The sequence below is a fragment of the Rhinopithecus bieti genome, unplaced genomic scaffold (assembly GCF_001698545.2).
Source record: "Rhinopithecus bieti isolate Rb0 unplaced genomic scaffold, ASM169854v2 scaffold_47707, whole genome shotgun sequence".
Lineage (NCBI taxonomy): Eukaryota > Metazoa > Chordata > Mammalia > Primates > Cercopithecidae > Rhinopithecus > Rhinopithecus bieti.
The window spans coordinates 1,350,070-1,368,402 of NW_016819117.1; the positions used below are offsets into that span (position 1 = coordinate 1,350,070).

General features: G+C 48.0%; 1 protein-coding gene across 1 annotated transcript in view; it reads right to left on the bottom strand.

Moving 5' to 3' along the window:
- The window catches only part of MEIOB (meiosis specific with OB-fold), a 76,452-nt gene that overhangs the window by 41,316 nt on the left and 16,803 nt on the right, over positions 1-18,333 (bottom strand). Inside the window, exon 8 of the mRNA XM_017858291.1 lies at positions 4,146-4,460. Within this exon, the coding sequence (XP_017713780.1) occupies positions 4,146-4,460 (315 nt within the window). The remainder of the gene's footprint in view (positions 1-4,145; positions 4,461-18,333) is intronic.

Sequence of the window (18,333 nt, forward strand, 5' to 3'; positions counted from 1 at the left end):
ACCCCTGGAGTTTTTTTTTTTTTTTTTTTTTTTTTTTGAGACGGAGTCTCACTGTTGCCCAGGCTGGAGTGAAGTGGTGCAATCTCGGCTCACTGCACGCTCCACCTCCTGGGTTCACGCCATTCTCCCACCTCAGCCTCCCAAGTAGCTGGGATTACAGGTGCCCGTCACCACGCCTGGCTGATTTTGTTTTTGTATTTTTAGTAGAGACAGGGTTTCACCGTGTTAGCCAGGGTGGTCTCAATCTCCTGACCTCGTGATCCGCCCGCCTCAGCCTCCCAAAGGGCTGGGATTACAGGCATGAGCCACAGCACCTGGCCTCAATGGGACATTTAAGGATTTAAATATATATTAGCATCAAGCTACCTCAAAAAACACAGCAAAAAACTACTGTAAACACCTCAAATTGAGCATTTGATTATACTGTGTGAAGGGAAAGGTAGTGATTTTTTTTTTTTTTTTTGAGATGGAGTCTCGCTCTGTCGCCCAGGCTGGAGTGCAGTGGCGCGATCTCAGCTCACTGTAACCTCTGCCTCCCAGGTTCAAGCGATTCTCCTGCCTCACCCTCCCAAGTAGCTGGGACTACAGGCACATGCCACCACGCCCGGGTAAATTTTTTTGCATTTTATGTCGAGATGGAGTTTCACTGTGTTAGCCAGGATGGTCTCGATCTCCTGACCTCATGATCCACCTGCCTCAGCCTCCCAAAGTGCTGGGAATACAGGCATAAGCCACTGCACCCAGCCCGGGAAAGGTAGTAATTTTAAACACACCTCTACATGGTAAACTCCATGAGGACAGAGGTGGCATCTTACATATTTTTATGTATGTATTTCATAACTGAAAACAATGAATATCAGATGAACGAAATGGTGGTTTGTCCCTCAATATCATCACTATAAAAGGTTCTATTGTAGAAAAATTGTAAGCTACACCAAACCAGGGCCTCTCTAACTCTAGGAATGCCCACACCCACAGGCTCCAGTTCAAGGATGTGTCTCATGACACCTGAGTTTCAGGCAGCCTGTGGAGTTAATCAAATGTGATTTCGAATTGCAGCACCACTAGTTTGTAGTCGTGTGTTTTAACATTACTAAACATTAATTTCCTCATCCTTAAACTGTGGGTAACATCAACCTTGCAATGAAAAATAGAAACAGTGTATACAAGATGCCTGAATGTTCACAGGCTCACAACCAATGATGGCACTGCTTGTCAATACTATCCAATGTACCAGTTTTTGTATTCAAGACCTTTCAGTGTCAGAAGAAACATTTGGGAATTAAGCTGAGTCAAGTTTTTCATTCATTCTTTGGCCTGGTCTGATGTGGCTTACAATGCAATGTCACTATCTAAAACACTTGCCGAACTGTGACAAATTCCTTCACTCATCCAGCCATTCAACTAATATTTATTTACATCCCAAAGTGCCAGACAAATGAGTCGAGAGGATGAGTCAGACATTTGACTCACTGGCTGAACTTTCTGTACAAACACAACTACCTACACATCAAGCGATTTCTCCACATTTTTATCCCTTAGCATCTCCTGGTGGGACATGGTATCCTATTATCTCTCTGAATTCCCTTCTTTGTCTGCTACCGTTAGAGGTATATGGTAACAGACTTTAGTGTCTGCCCACAAAAAAATATGACTTGCTTCTCTACCTGGCCACTTTAACAGATACAAGATTAACATGAACTAAAGAGCTCAATCTGAGAATTCAGAGATGACTTCATTCATCAACAGCTACTGTCTCTTTTATTCTACAATTTTTTTTTTTTTTTTTTTGACGGAGTCTTGCTCTGTTGCCCAGACCGGAGTGCAGTGGTGCGATCTCGGCTCACTGCAACCTCCACCTCCAGGGTTCTAGCGAGTCTCCTGGTTCAGCCTCCCCAGTAGCTGGGATTACAGAAGCCTGCCACAACATCCGGCTAATTTTTGTATTTTTTGTAGAGATGGGGTTTCACCTGAGGTGGAGAGATCACGAGGTCAGGAATTTGAGACCAGTCTGGCCAACATGGTGAAACCCTGTCTATATTAAAAATACAAAAAATTAGCCAGACATGGTGGCGCATGCCTATAATCCCTTCTACTCAGGAGGCTGAGGCAGAGAATTCTTGAACCAGGGAGGCGGAGATTGCAGTGAGCAGACTGCACCACTGCACTCCAGCCTAGGCAACTGGGCAAGAATCTGTCTCAAAAACAAAAAAAAACCCTTCCCATTGCACCCTGACTCAAATCCAGACTCCTTGCGGTAGCGTGCCATGCCCAGCTGACCTGGCCTCTCTGGTCCCCTGGCTCTCTGGTCCCCTGGCTCTCCGGTCCCCTGGCTGCGCACATTTCCTCAGCATGGGCCTCAGGCCTTCGCAGATGTAGCACCTCTTTCTCGAGCATCCCCACCTTCCCAAAACAGGCTCTCCTCAGGTCTCCAGAAGAGGCCTTTCCTGCCACCCTGCCTCAGGCAGCCGTGCCTCTGAACTCCCCTCTGGACACTGCCAGCTGCCTGCTGTGTTGTCTTTCTCCCTCATGACACGGTAGCTCGTCAGGACAGAGCCACGTCCTCACTGCACCCCACAGTAACCATGCAGTTCAGGGCCTCACACGCAGCAGCTGCCAGGTATGTGCTCACTAAATGAATACATGAGCCCTTTTAAAAGCGATCTAATTTGTAAACTGAGGATAATATTGCTACAATTAGCCTTTTGGAGAACTAGAAATTTAGTTAACAGCTAATTTTACATATATAACATGCATTGAAGTTATGGGAACAAGTGTGGTTTCTATCTTGCTACTGTAGACAAATGAAGCTTCCAGGGAGCTCAGTGATGAGGTTCCTATGATTTTTTTCCTTTTTTTTTTTTGAGACAGGGTCTGCTCTGCTTCCCAGGCTGGAGCGCAATGGCACCACCTTGGCTCACTGCAACCTCCGCATCCCTGGTTCAAGCGATTCTCCTGCCTCAACCTCCCAAGTAGCTGGGATTACAGGCGCACCACCAGCAAGCTTGGCTAATTTTTTTTTTTTTTTTTTTTTTTAAGTAGAGACAGAGTTTCACCATGTTGATCAGGCTGGTCTCCAACTCCTCACCTCAGGTGATCCTCCCACCTCGGCCTCCCAAAGCACTGAGATGACTGGCGTGAGCTACAGCACCCAGCAGACATCTGCACTTTTTTTTTTTCTGTCGCGCAGGCTGAAGTGCAATGGCGTGATCTCGGCTCACTGCAACCTCCGCCTCCTGGGTTCAAGCAATTCTCCTGTCTCGGCCTCCCAAGTAGCTAGGATTACAGGTGCGCGCCACCACGCCCGGCTAATTTTTGTATTTTTTGTAGAGATGGGGCTTCACCATGTTGGCCAGGCTGGTCACGTCGGCCTCCCAAAGCTGAGGTAATCCCAAAGGATTACAGGGGTGAGCCACCGCGCCCGGTTTTGTGTGCGTGTGTGTGTGTCTGTGATAGAGTGTCACTGTCGCCCAGGTGGAGTGCAGTGGTGCGATCTCGGCTCATCGCAACCTCCGCCTCCCGGGTTCCAGCGATTCTCCTGCCTCAGCCTCCCGAGTAGCTGGGACCACAGGCGCCGCCACCACGCCCGACTAGTTTTGTATTTTTAGTAGAGACGGGGCTTCTCCATGTTGCTCAGGCTGGTCTCGAACCCCCGACTTCAGGTGATCCGCCCGCCTCGGCCTCCCAAAGTGCTGGGATAACAGGCGGGAGCCACCGCTGCACTTTTTAACTGACAGGTCGGGGCTTGGAAAACTCAAAGTCGGACCCACAAATCAGAGGCTCTCAGCTCCGCAAGGGGCTTTCCCGCGTGTCCTCTGGCACCGGCCTCGATGAGCCCCGGGAAAGGCAAAGCTGCGGAGGCCGCGGGAGGCGCCGGGAGGGCGGGCGGCGCCACAGACAACCCGCCCCCGCTAACCCCGCGGTGAGCCGAGGATGCGGCCAGGACCGGACTCCGCGTGGGGCGCAGGCACGTACCCCACACGCGCGGCTCCGCCCGCCCCCTCCCCTAACGCGCGCGCGCCGCCTCCCTCAGGGCGTCCGCCAGCCAAGCCGGGCCCCGACCAGCGCAGTCCCTTCCTCGCGACCTCCGCCTCACCAGCTGGAGGCGGCCGCGTCGCCACCACGCGGTCCACGCCGCTGCTCACCCGACGCTCGCCCGGCCAGCTGCTCCCCGGGCCTGCACAGAGGCAGCCACAGCTTCGCGGACCAGGCCCGTCCGACCCCCGGGTCGCCGGCGCTTCGCGGCTTCTCCACAGGACGCTCGCGCCACAGCCTCGTGCAGGTGCGACGGGCGCGCGACCGTTAGCACGAGGCCCCGCCCCGTCCTCAGCGACTCCGCCCCCGCCGCGCTTCGACTCCGCCCCGCCGCGCTTCGACTCCGCCCCACCTCGCACTGACTCCGCCCCCGCCGCACACCGACTCCGCCCTCGGGGGAGGAGAGGGGAGCCCGGTTCCCGTTTCTTCCAACGCGGGAGTCAAAGGGGCAGGACAGCAGCAGGTTCAGAGCCGCGTGTGGCTCTGTGGTCGCTCGATTCCAAAAGACGGTGCGCCGGAAAAAAAATAGACATATCTGTCTATCTATAATATTATCACGGGCGGGCGCGGTGGCTCACGCCTGTAATGCCAGCACTTGGGGAGGCCGAAGTGGGCGGATCACTTGAGCTCAGGAGTTCAAGACCAACCTAGCCAACTTGGTGAAACCCCATCTTTACTAAAAATACAAAAGAAATTAGCCAGGCGTGGTGGTGAGTGCCTGGTTGTCCTATGGCGCCGCCCGCCCACCCGAGTAGTCCCAGCTACTCAGGAGGCTGAGGTGTGAAAATCGCTTGAACCCAGGAGAGGTCGCGTGAACCTACGAGAGGGAGGTTGCAGTGAGCCGAGATTGTACTACTGCACTCCAGCCTGGGCAACAGTGAGACTCTGTCTGAAAAAAAAAAAAAAAAAAAATTAGCCAGGCATGATGGTGCATGCCTGTAGTCCCAGCTACTGGGGAAGCTGAGAGGGGAGAATTGCTTGAGCCCAGGAGCGAGGCTGCGATGAGCTATGATGGCGCTCCTGCACTCCAGCCTGGGCAAGAGTAAGAGTAAATAAATTAATATGATATATCTACATCGAATGATAGATTTGGCATGTAGTACATCAAGAAAATACCCATAGATGTGTGTATCTATGTATGAAAAGTATGTGCTAAGGATTGGACTTAGGTGAATCTGACGAAAATTTTCTCAGCTCTTCATGTTTTTAATTACTTCTATTTAGAAATCTAAATATCTAAAAATCTTTTTAGTCTGGATAAGCAGAGACTGACTAGAAAATAAAAGGAAAAAATATTTTAGTCTAATGACTTATACTAATTTTAAGAGTACCAACCCAGGGCAAGTAAGATCCAAAACTAAGTCCATTAAATTTGTCACCTACTACTGTCCACATGTAGCATTATTTAAAAAGGGAAGAACAACTTTGGTACATATAACACAAACATATTATAAAAGAAAAATACAACTGCAGAGCCAAGTTTTATGTTATTATTAAAATACAGTTTTTCTTTTCCTCATTTTTTTTTTAATTTCCTAAATAATACTGAGAAGCAAAATAAGGTACCTGCTTTTCACCATTTCAAATATAATGGGAAGAGTTGGGTTTTTAAATCGTCCCTCTTCCTTTCCAGTGTCTGCCTTTAAAAGAACATAGTTTTGGCCGGTCGCAGTGACTCATGCCTGTAATCCCAGCACTTTGGGAGGCTGAGGAGGACAGATTGTCTGAGGTCAGGCGTTCGAGACCAGACTGGCCCAACGTGGTGAAACCCCATCTCTACTAAAAATACAAAAATTAGCTGGGCGTGGTGACAGGAGCCTGTAATCCCAGCTACTCGGGAGGCTGAGGCAGGAGAATGGTGTGAACCCAGGAGGCAGAGCTTGCAGTGAGCCGAGATTGCACCACTGCACTCCAGCCTGGGTGACAGAGCAAGACCCTGTCTCCAAAAAAAAAAAAAAAGGGCCGGGCGCAGTGGCTCACGCCTGTAATCCCAGCACTTTGGGAAGCTGAGGCGGGAGGATTACGAGGTCAAGATATCAAGACCATCCTGGCTAACACGGTGAAACCCCGTCTCTACTGAAAATACGAAAACAAAAAATTAGCCGGGCGTGGTGGCGGGCACCTGTAGTCCCAGCTACTCAGGAGGCTGAAGCAGGAGAATGGCGTGAACCCAGGGGACGGAGGTTGCAGTGAGCCGAGATCGCACCACTGCACTCCATCCTGGGTGACAGAGTGAGACTCTGTCTCAAAAAAAAAAAAAGAAGATATCTTTATCTTTCCAAAAGAATAAACTAGTGGCCAGGGACAGTGGCTCATGCCTGTAATCCCAACACTTTGGGAGGCCAAGGTGGGTGAATTGCCTGAGCTCAGGAGTCGGCAACCTGCCTGGGCAACACGGTGAAACCCCATCTCTACTAAAATACAAAAAATTAGCCAGGCGTGGCAGCGTGTGCCTGTAGTCCCAACTACTCGGAAGGCTGAGGCAGGAGAATTGTTTGAATCCTGGAGGCAGAGGTTGCAGTGAGCGGAGATCGGGCCACTGCACTCCAGCCTGGGAGACAGAGAGACACTCAAAAAACTAAAAATTAACAAAATAAACTAGCATTTTAAGGCCATCTTAAAGGAGAGGAAAAAAATATAAAATTGTTTTCATGCATTTTCATTTGAGCCTCAGTGAAGCAATAATATTTTAAAATTTTTTAAATTTTGTCACATTTTAGTAAACTAATTTTTACAGAAAGGTGCATAAGGTTAAGCAAACAGTGTCAGCCTTGTCAGGACACAACAGGCTTCTCATAAGCCATGACGCTTCAAAACATAAGCCTAAAAGAATGGAATTGTTTCACGTTCGTGAAATTAGGACTCCCTTGTTGTGCATTTTTTATAGCAGTTCTGTGAAATTAGTTTGCTCTTAACAATAGAATTGACTTGTCAGTATATTTTGGATGTACACGAACAGAAATAAGGACTAGAAATGCTAGCTTGCCCTTGCCGCTTGATGCAGAAGTCAAGGGTGAGTGAACAAGGGGCAGAGCTGAAATAGCTCGCATGTCTGGCGAAAGAAATGGTAGTTGGCTACATGGTCAGCTCCCCAGAGCAGGCCAGCTGTCAAAACATCTAGGAGCTGTCACAAAGGAGTGACAGGCAAAATATATAGTCATAAACTTTACACGTTCTAATCAATAGGAAACAATTGACAGTTATTTTAATGAATTACAAGATAAGCTTTTATTTATTTAACAAAACTATAACTTTTCCAACATTGATCCCATGACTACAATCTTCCTCCCAGGAGCTGAAATACTAATAGATCAATTACTGGCATAATTAGTCTCACCCCCACTCCTCCCTCCATCAAAGGAGGTTTTGGTTTTTTCCAGAAACGGTCTCACTCTGTCATCCAGGCTGTAGTGCAGTGGTGCGATCACACCTCACTGCAACCTCGACCTTCCTGGGCTCAGGTGATCCGCCCACCTCAGTCTCCCATGGGACCATAGGTGCACACCACCATGCCAGTTCAGTTTTGTATTTTTTGTAGACATGAGGTCTGGCTATTCTGCCCAGGCTGGTCTTGAACTCAAGCAATCTTCCTGCCTCAGCCTCCCAAAGCACTGGGATTATAGGCATGAGCCACTGTGCCTGGCCTAATCATCTTTTATATAGATTGTAGGCGGGCATGGTGGCTCACCCCTATAATCCTAGCACTTTGGGAGGCCGAGATGGGTGGATCACCTGAGGTCAGGAATTTGACACCAACCTGTGCAACATGGCGAAACCCCGTCTCTACTGAAAACACAAAAATGAGCCTGGCGTGGTGGCGGCCGCCCGTAATCCCAGTTACTCAAGAGGCTGAAGCAAGAGAATTGCTTGAACCCGGGAGGTGGAGGTTGCAGTGAGCCAAGATTGCACCACTGCGCTCCAGCCGTTTGCAGCATTGCCAAGTATCTAAAGCTCACCTCCTACGCTCTTTAAGACTCTGTCTCGAAAAAAAAAATGTTGAGCGGTGAATTGAAACTGGAACTGAAAGCCTCAGGACAAGGTGAGAGGTGCTGAGCTGATGTGAGTAATGCTCCGAGCTTGAAATAACTTAGCGGCCGTAGTCCGTGCCCAGGAACCAGGAGTGGTTCCTGCGTGCTGTATGCCCGGCACCCTGTACTAGAGGGAGCAGAAGAGGGCATGAGCACACAAGACACAGCCTTTGACCTTTGGAAGCCTATCCCACAGGAAATGTACTCAGGAGACAACAGAAGGAAGGTCCCATGTCTTGGGAGGGCTATCATGGCCACATTTCAGCACCATTTGTATTAAACACACACACACACACACACACACATATAATATGTATTTTTTTTTTCTTTTTTTGAGATAGAGTCTCGCTCTGTCGCAAAGGCTGGAGTGCAGTGGCACAGTCCTGGCTCACTGCAACCTCCACCTCCCAGATTCCAGCGATTCTCCTGTCTTGGCCTTGCAAGTAGCTAGGATTACAGGTGTGTGCCACCACGCCCAGCTAATTTTTATATTTTTAGCAGAGACAAGGTACCACCACGTTGGCCAGACTGCTCTCAAACTCCTGATCTCAGATGATCCGCCCACCTCAGCCTCTTAAAGTTCTGGGATTACAGGCGTCAGCTCCCGCGTTCAGCAATAAACATATATAATTTTCAAAATCATTGCAGCATCCCTTTACCACCTGCATGGCCATTAACAACATCTCTGACCAAGCTGTTCCCGCTCCACCTTGCCAGCCGTCTGCAGCATTGCCAAGTATCTAAAGTTCAGTTCCTAAGCTCATCCCAAGCCAGCTCAGCATCTTCCATTTCTATGGTAAACAACTGGTAACTGAAGCTCAGAGCCTCAAAGGCAGCCTTGAATCCTCTCTTCGCCACTTTATCATCAGGCGCCAGGTTCTGTTTTTCTTTTTGGACACAGAGTCTCACTCTGTCATCCAGGCTGGAGTGCAGTGGTGGGATCTCGGCTCACTGCAACGTCCGTCCCCCGGGTTCATGCCATTCTCCTGCCTCAGCCTCCCGACTAGCTGGGACTACAGGCGCCTGCCACCACGCTCGGCTAATTTTTTGTATTTTTAGTAGAGACAGGTTTTCACCGTGTTAGCCAGGATGGTCTCGATCTCCTGACCTCGTGATCCGCCCGCCTCGGCCTCCCAAAGTGCTGGGATTACAGGTGTGAGCCACTGCACCTGGCCCAGGTTCTGTTTTTCCTTAGCACCTGCCCTTGTCTCTCCACATCTGTTGCTGCCACCTTCCCGGGGCTCTGGCAGCGTTGTTGGGGGATGGAGCAGCACGCTGCAGGGGTTCTCATCTCCCCTGCCCAGACCATCTCACACCCTCAGAGGAGTGAATCTCATCACATGACGCTTCTCAGGGCTGCACACAGCTCTCCCTAGGCGGAAACCTCCAATCTAGGTGGAAACCTCCAATGCCGTCTATTGCAGGACACAAATTCTTCTGTAAGATGCTATATGTAAAGGGCTTTGTGGGCCAGACAGTATCTCTTGCGATGAACCAACTCTACTCTTCTTTCTCTATTTTATTTTATATTTTATTTATTTATTTATTTATTATTGAGACAGGATCTTACTCTGTCACCCAGGCTGGAGTCCAGTGATGTAATCACGGCTCACTGCAACCTGAACCTCCCAGGCTCAAGGGACCATCTCACGTCAGCCTCCCAAGTAGCTGGGGCTGCAGGCGTGCCCCCACCACACCCAGCTAATTTTTTGTATTTTTTGTAGAGACAGGATCTCCCTAGGTTCCCCAGGCTGGTCTCAAACTCCTAGGCTCAAGCGATACTTCTACCTCTGCCTACCAAAGTGCTGTGGTTATAGGCGTGAGCCACCGCACCCGGCCAGGCTTTGTTCTTTATGAGGCTTATTAACATGGTTAAAGGTTTGCTCAGAGCTTGAAAACCTATTTATATTGTTCTCATATTTCGCAAATGTTTAAGGAAGCAAGAGAAAACCGCGAGTACAAAAGACCGATTTCAATTTTTAAAATTATCACTCTGAGAAAAGGACAATAGATATTTCTCAACCTGCTTAATTTCAGTGTGCATTAATCAGAGCACTTTTATCTTAGCAGTTTTATTGCGCAGTTGTCTGAAATGAGAAAATAAATGGGGTTTAGGAGGAGTTAACATGCGTTGTAGAAACTAAAAGTCAGACTGTCTGGTCAAAAATCTCAGCCTTGCCACTAATTGGCTGTGTCACTCAAGCGTCTGAATTTCATTTTCCTTATCTGTCAAATAAAAAGTTTAGACAGATCCAGTGGGACGAAGATGAGCACAAAGTACGTGCCCTGTGGGAAACGTGATGGATGTATTTGCTTATACGTCCCGCTGTCCTCCCAGACTGAAGCTCCCATGGCTAAGGTAGCACCTCCTGCATAGCTGGTGTTTACTGAGTGAATCATTCAACACTTGTAAGTAATATCTGCTTCTGATATGTAACAAAGCTGCGAAAAAAGGGAAGAGGGCGTTAAATTCACTTAATAGGGCATATCTAGGTTGCTGCATGGTGTGACAGGGAGACCGGCAGATTGGTACTGTAGCGCTTGCTGCTAGTTTTAGCCCTTAATTTAATTTGCTGTATAATCAGCTGGGTGTGGTGGCTCATGTCTATAATCCCAGTAGTGTGGGAGGCCGAGGCTTGAGCCCAGGAGTTTGAGACCAACCTGGGCAACCCAGTGAGACCCCATCTCTACAAAAAAAAAAAAAAAAAATTAGCCAGGCGTGGTGGTGCATGCCTGTAGTCCCAGCTACCCTGGAGGCTGAGGTGGGGAGATCACTTGAGCTGGGGAGGTTGAGGCTGCAGTGAGCTGTGATCGTGCCACTGAACTCCAAGCTGGGTGACAGAGCGAGACCTTGTCTGAAAAAATAACGGTAATAATAATTTGGCTAGGCACAGTGGCTCAAGCCTGTAATCCCAGCACTTTGGGAGGCCAACGTGAGCAGATCACCTGAGGTTAGGAGTTCAAGATCAACCTGACCAACATGGTGAAACCCGTCTCTACTAAAAATACAAAATTAACTGGGTGTGGTGGCCCACGCCTGTAATCCCAGCTACTCAGGAGGGTGAGGCAGGAGAATCGCTTGAACCTGGGAGGCGGAAGTTGCAGTGAGCTGAGATCATGCCATTGCACTCCAGCCTGGGCCACAAGAGCGAAATTCCATCTCAAAAAAAATATATAAATAAATAAAATAGCAATAATTTGCTGTAAGATCTTAGACATTACTTAATTCTCTAGAACCTTAAAACAATGTGTAAAAGGTAGATAAACATGACTCCCTTAAAAAGCTCATAAAGGTCAAAGTTAGCATACTCTGAAATAATGGACGGGAAAATACAAAAGGCTACATTCTGTGGATAACTGTTACTAACATGGCTTGCATAAGACTGCACCTGCTGAACTGGCTTTGCCGTTCATTCCCCTCTTTCAGTTCATATTTTCCCTGAATTAAGTAGGGAAAAAAACGAAAGCAACAGAGAACGGTCACTATTGATAGACAAGCTTCCTTGATGTGTCCATTTCTCCCACCACCTTCCTTCTTGGGGCTCACCTGCAAATGGCCCCAGAGGGCTCATGGCCACAGCAGCGTTGTATGGGTGTCCTAGTTCCACTCAGGGGACACCCACGGCTCACAAAGTGGGAAATTCTTTCCCCCATATTGGTTTCTAACACTTTTAACATCACATTTTCGCCAGGCATGCCAGTGCTGTAATCCCAGCACTGTGGGAGGCCGAGGTGGGAAGATCGCTTGATTCCAGGAGTTCGAGACCAGCCTTGGCAACGTAGCAAAACACCATGTCCACAAAATCAAAAAAATCAGCTAGGTGTGGTGTGTGTGCCTGTAATCCCAGCACTGTGGGAGGCTGCAGTGGGAGGATCCCCTAAAGCCCAGCAGTTCAAGGTTGCAGTGAGCCGTGATCGCACCACTGCACTCCAGCCTAGGCCACACAGCAACACCCTGTCTCAAAAAAAAAAAAAATCACATTGATTTTCTCCACCTTTTCTTCTTCTTTTTTTCAGGAGCCATCTTAATTGTTTCTTTCTTTCTTTTTTTTTTTTTTTGAGACAGAGTCTCTCTTTGTCACCAGGTTGGAGTGCAATGGCGTGATCTCAGCTCACTGCAACCTCAGCCTCCTGAGTAGCTGGGTTACAGGCGTGGGCCACCACACCCAGCTAATTTTTTGTATTTTTAGTAGAGACGGGGTTTCACCATGTTGATCAGGCTTGAAACTGGGAGGTGGAGGTTGCAGTGAGCCAGGATCACGCCACTGCACTCCAGTCTGGGCAACAAGTGTGAAACTCCATCTCAAGAAAAAAGAAAAAGGAAGTGAATTTGGGCTGAATGCCGCGGCTCATGCCTGTAATCCCACTACTTTGGAAAGCTGAGAAGGGAGGATCAGTTGAGCCCAGAAACTTGAGTTCCACCTGGGCTACAGTGTGAGACCCCGTCTCTATTAAAAAAATGCAAAAATTAGCCTGGTGTGGTAGAGCTTATCTGTAGTCCTAGCTACTCAGGAGGCTGAGGTAGGAGGATTGCTTGAGCCCAGGAGGTCGAGGCTACAGTTAGCTGAAATTGCGCCACTTTTCCCCCCCCTCGGAAAAAGAGGGAGATATTGTTTAAAAAAAAAAAAAAAAAAAAAAAAAAACCTGAATTTATATGGAATCGCTGTTGTGACATTTTAACATCTTTTCTCTATAGTTATTGTACAAATAAGACTATCTTTTTTTCAAAAAAATTTTCAAGAAAAAAATACTTTTAGGTTTTTCCACGGACTTAAAAGTATGAGACCTCTATAACAAATGTATCTTGCTTATTTGGGAGCCTGGCAAAACATGAATGAAACGTTGTATGCAAAGCCTCTTTTTCTATTCGTCGGTGGCTGAAAGCCTTTGAAACAACCTGATCAGGGGAGTGGTATTGTGTAAGACCGTGACCTAAAAACAGCCTGTCAGGTCCCTGGCATCCCATTTTTCAACAGCAGGGTGTGATCATAATGGGCTTTATTGACATCATAAATCGGAGAGCGTGGATGGTATCCATTTCCATCTTATAATGTGAAGTTGACATGGAGAGTTTGTCAAGCTACAATAAAATTTTCCAAGAGCTGTGACCTTGGGTCATAAAATGACTGATCAAGAGGGAACGTTTTGTCATACTGTAGAAGTGACTGTATGGACTTCTTTTCTTCTTAGCTCTAATCCCAACAGAGAGAATCAACTGCTTCTGACCGCTTTCTCTTTCAACCTAGAGTGACTCTGTGGGCAAATCAATACAAGTATTATCATTTTAAAATAAGCTATGATTAAATAATAAAATAAGATAAACTTTTATTATTTATTTATTTATTTTGAGACAGAGTTTCGCTCTTGTTGCCCAGGCTGGAGTGCAGTGGCGCGATGTCTGCTCACTACAACCTCCACCTCCCGGGTTCAAGTGATTTTCCTTTCTCAGCCTCCTGAGTAGCTGGGATTCCAGGCATGTGCTATCACGCCAGGCTAATTTTTGTTTTTTTAGTAGAGACGGAATTTTGCCATGTTGGCCATGCTGGTCTTGAACTCCTGGCTCAAGTGATCCTGGCCTGAGCCTTTCAAAGTGCTAGGATTACAGGCCTGAGCCACTGCACCTGGCCTGTTTTCCATCTTCCTAATGTAAGGGGTCTGACACGGGTGAACAGGTGGGCGTGAGCAACCTGGATGCAAACAGGTGAAGCCACAGCATATTACAGACAGTCTCTGGCTTTTGTGGGTTTGGGAACAGCAAATTGCAGACGATCCCTGGCTTTCCTGGGTTTGGGGACTTTAGGATGCTTGACACAGTTGAGTGTAAAAGAATGATACGTTTTCTCACAACTTCTAAGATTTGAGAAGTGCTGAAAGCCCTAGAGATGAGAACGGTGGTGTCTATTAAAATGCAGCGTGAGATCGTCTAAGATTCATTTATATAAGGTTTAAAAATAAGCAGAACAAATACATGGCTTTACAAGTTCAGTCGTGGTTACCCTTGCTGAGGAGGGGGTAGGCAGAGGAAGGGGAGGAAGGGGAGTGAGGGGGGTTCTGGGGTGCTGGTTATCTTCTGTTCCTTGGTCTGAGCAATGGTAAATGGTCCCCTTTGTGAAAATTCATTGAGTTATACACTGATGGCTTGGGCACTTCTTTCTATGTATGTGATATTCAATACATTTTTTGAAAATGTCAAAGTGGGCCAGACATAGTGGTTCATGCCTGTAATCCCAGCACTTTGGGAGGTGGAACCGGGTGGATTGCTTGAGCTCAGGAGTTTGAGACCAGCCTGGGCAACATGGTGAAATCCCATCTCTACAAAAAATAGCCAGGCGTGGTGGCTCACCTATAGTCCCAGCTACTTGGGAGCCTGAGGTGGAACAATCACCTGAGCCCAGGGAAGTTGAGGCTGCAGTGAGCTGTGTTTGTGCCGCTGCAATCCAGCCTGGGTGACAGAGAAAGACCGTATCTTGAAAAAAAGAAAAAAAAAAAAAGGGCTGGGCACGATGGCTCAAGCCTGTAATCCCAGCAGTTTGGGAGGCTGAGCCGGGCGCATCACCTGAGGTCGGGAGTTTGAGACTAGACTGGCCAATATGGAGAAACCCCATCTCTACTAAAAATACAAAATTAGCCTGGAGTGGTGGTGCGTGGTGCTCACGTCTGTAATCCCAGCTACTCGGGAGGCTGAGGCAAGAGGATCGCTTGAACCCAGGAGGTGGAGGTTGCAGTGAGCTGAGATCATGCCATTGCACTCCAGTCTGGGTAACAAGAGCAAAATTCTGTCTCAAAGAAAAAAAAAAAAGTAAAAATTGAGTATAGAAGAATCTTTGTCAGTCTTTTACAGAAAGTCGATATGAGAATTGTCTATCTAATAGAATTTTTAAAATACGTGTTATTTTTTAGAAGAGTTTTAGATTTACAGAAAAATTGAGAAACTCGTTCATGGAGTTTCCATATGCCCTAGGCCCAGTTTCCCCTATTATTAACATACTAGTGTGGGCCAGGCACAGTGGCTCACGTCTGTCATCCCAGCACTTTGGGAGGCCAAGGCGGGGGACTCACCTGAGGTCAGGAGTTCGACCAGCCTGATGAACAAGGTTAAAACCTATCTCTAGTAAAAATACAAAAATTAGCTGGGTACGGTGGCGTGCACCTGTAATCCCAGCTACTCGGGAAGCTGAGGCAGGAGAATCACTTGAACCTGGGAGGCAGAGGTTGCAGTGAGCCGAGATCGAGCCACTGCACTCCAGCCTGGGCGACAGAGCAAGACTCCATCTCAAAAATACATAAATAAATAAATAAAATAAAAAATATATTAGTGTGGTGCATTTTTTACAAAGAATAAACCCATATTGCTACATAAGTAGTAACCAAAGTCGGTAGTTTATTCAGGTTTCCTTACTCTTCCCCAATTTTTCTGCTCCAGGCCCTCACATCGCCTTTGGTCACCACGTCTCCCTGGGCTCCTCTGGGCTATGACAGTGTTTCTGGTGACCTGGATGGTTTTGAGGAATGCTGGTGTGGGATCGTATAGCAGGAGTTTGAGACCAGCCTGGCCAACATGGTGAGATCCTGTTTCCACTAAAAATACAAAAATTAACCGGGCGTGGTGGCGCATGCCTGTAATTCCAGTTCAGGCGATTCTCCTGCCTCAGTCTCCCAAGTAGCTGGGATTACAGGCACCCGCCACCAAGCCCAGCTAATTTTGGTATTTTTAGTAGAGACAGGGTTTCACCATGTTGTTCAGGGTGGTCTCAAACTCCTGACCTCAGGTGATCCACCACCTTGGACTTTCAAAGTGCTGGGATTACAGGCATGAGCCACCCCGCCCGGCTTGTAATTTAACTTTTTTCAGACCACGTAGAAGACGGTGGTGCTGTAAGACGAAACTGTCCTATGCAGGGTGCTATTTTTTGTTTTTCATGTTTTGTTTTGTTTTGTTTTGTTTTGAGATGGAGTCTTGCTCTTGGTGCCCAGGCTGGCTGGAGTGCAGTGAGCCAAGATGGTGCCACTGCATTCCAGCCTGGACGACAGAGTGAGACCCTGTATCAAAGAAAAAAAAAAAAAAACTTCTAAAAGAACAACATGGGGGGAAAATTACGTTTTATTCGACTTCTCTACATGTAAAGTACCATTTAATGTTTTTAAAATTTTGAGTTGGCCGGGTGCGGTGGCTCACGCCTGTAATCCTAGCACTTCGGGAGGCTGAGGTAGGAAGATCATCTGAGGTCAGGAGTTCAAGACCAGCCTGATCAACATGACAAAACCCCGTCTCTACTGAAAATACAAAAAATTAGCCAGGCGTGGTGGTGGGCGCCTGTAATCCCAGCTGCTTGGGAGGCTGAGACAGGAGAATTGCTTGAACCTGGGATGCAGAGGTTGCAGTGAGCCGAGATCTCACCACTGTACTCCAGCCTGGGTGACAGTGAGACTCTGTCTCAAAAAAAAAAAATTTACTGGGAGTCCTACATGTTATCCAACAACCCAGGCTCAGGACCTCCCCCAGCAAGGCCTGGGATGCCCTGCCTCTGTCACTTCCTCACCAAAGCTCAGCAAACCCCGCATTCTGGATTTCTTCTAGTGCTGGGAACAATTCAAGCTCTTTCCCAGCCCAGGGCCTTTGCACAGCGTGTTCTATATTGCTGGAACCCTCCACACATGCCTGGCTCCTTCTCACTCACGAGGTTTCAGCTTAAATGTCTCCTCCTCAGAACACCCTTTCCTGAGCCAGCTATGGTGGGGCCCCTGTAGTCCCAGCTACTCAGGAGGGACTTGAGGGGCTGAGGTGGGAAGATTGCTTGAGCACAGGAGTTCCAGGCTGCAATGACCCATGACTGCATCACTACTCCAGCCTAAGTGACAGAGCGAGACCCTGTCTCTAAAACAAAAATAATTAATTAACTAAAAATTAAAAGGGCCGGGCCAGGTGGCTCACACCTATAATCCTAGCACTTTGGGAGCCCAAGGCGGGCGGATCACCTGAGGTTGGGAGTTTGAGACCAGCCTGACCAACACGGAGAAACCCCATCTCTACTAAAAATACAAAATTAGCTGGGCGCAGTGGCGCATGCCTGTAATTCCAGCCATTTGAGAGGCTGAGGCAGGAGAATCGCTTGAACCCAGGAGGCGGAGGTTGCGGTGAGGGAGATCGCGCCATTGCACTCCAGCCTGGGCAACAAGAATGAAACTCTGTCTCAAAAAAAAAAAAAAAAAAAAAAAGGCCAGGCGCGGTGGCTTACACCTGTAATCCCAGCACTTTGGGAGGCCGAGGTCGGCAGATCACGAGGTCAGGAGATCACGACATCAGGAGATTGAAACCATCCTGGCTAACACGGTGAAACCCCGTTTCTACTAAAAATACAAAAAATTAGCCGGGCGTGGTGGCCTGTAGTCCCAGCTATTCGGGAGGCTGAAGCAGGAGAATGGCGTGAACCCGGGAGGCGGAGCTTGCAGTGAGCCGAGATCGTGCCACCGTACTCTAGCCTGGGCTACAGAACGAGACTCCGTCTCAAAAAAAAAGACATGTGGACTGGGCGTGGTGGCTCACGCCTGTAATCCCAGCATTTAGGGAGACCAAGGCAGGCAGATCACATGAGCCAGGAGTTCCAGACCAGCCTGGGCAACTTAGTGTGAGAGCCTGTCTCTAAAAACACAAAAATAAATGAAATTAGCCAGACATGCTGGCGAGCACCTGTAGTCCAACTACACGAGAGCCTGAGGCAGGAGGATCACCTGAGCCCAGGAATTCGAGGCTTCAGTGAGCCTTAATTGTGCCACTGCACTTCAACCTGGGTGACACAGCAAGACCCTGTCCCAAAAACAAAATAAAATTTAATGTAATTTTTTTTTTTGAGAAGGAGTCTTGCTCTGTTGCCCAGGCTGGAGTGCAGTGGTGTGATCTCAGCTCACTACAAACTCCGCCTCCCGGGTTCAAGCAATTCTTCTGCCTCAGCCTCCCGAGTAGCTGGGATTACAGGCACACCACCACATCTGGCTAATTTTTTTATTTTTAGTAGAGACAGGGTTTCATCATATTAGCCAGGCTGGTCTTGAACTCCTGACCTCAAGTGATCTGCCAGCCTCAGCCTCCCAGAGTGCTGGGATTACAGGCACGAGCCACCACACCTGGCCTGTATTACATTCTTAAAATTAAGTTATGTCAGCCAGGCGTAATCCCAGCACTTTGAGAGGCCAAGGCGGGTAGATCACGAGGTCAGAAGACCACCCTGACCAACATGGTGAAACCCCATCTCTATTAAAAACACAAAAATTA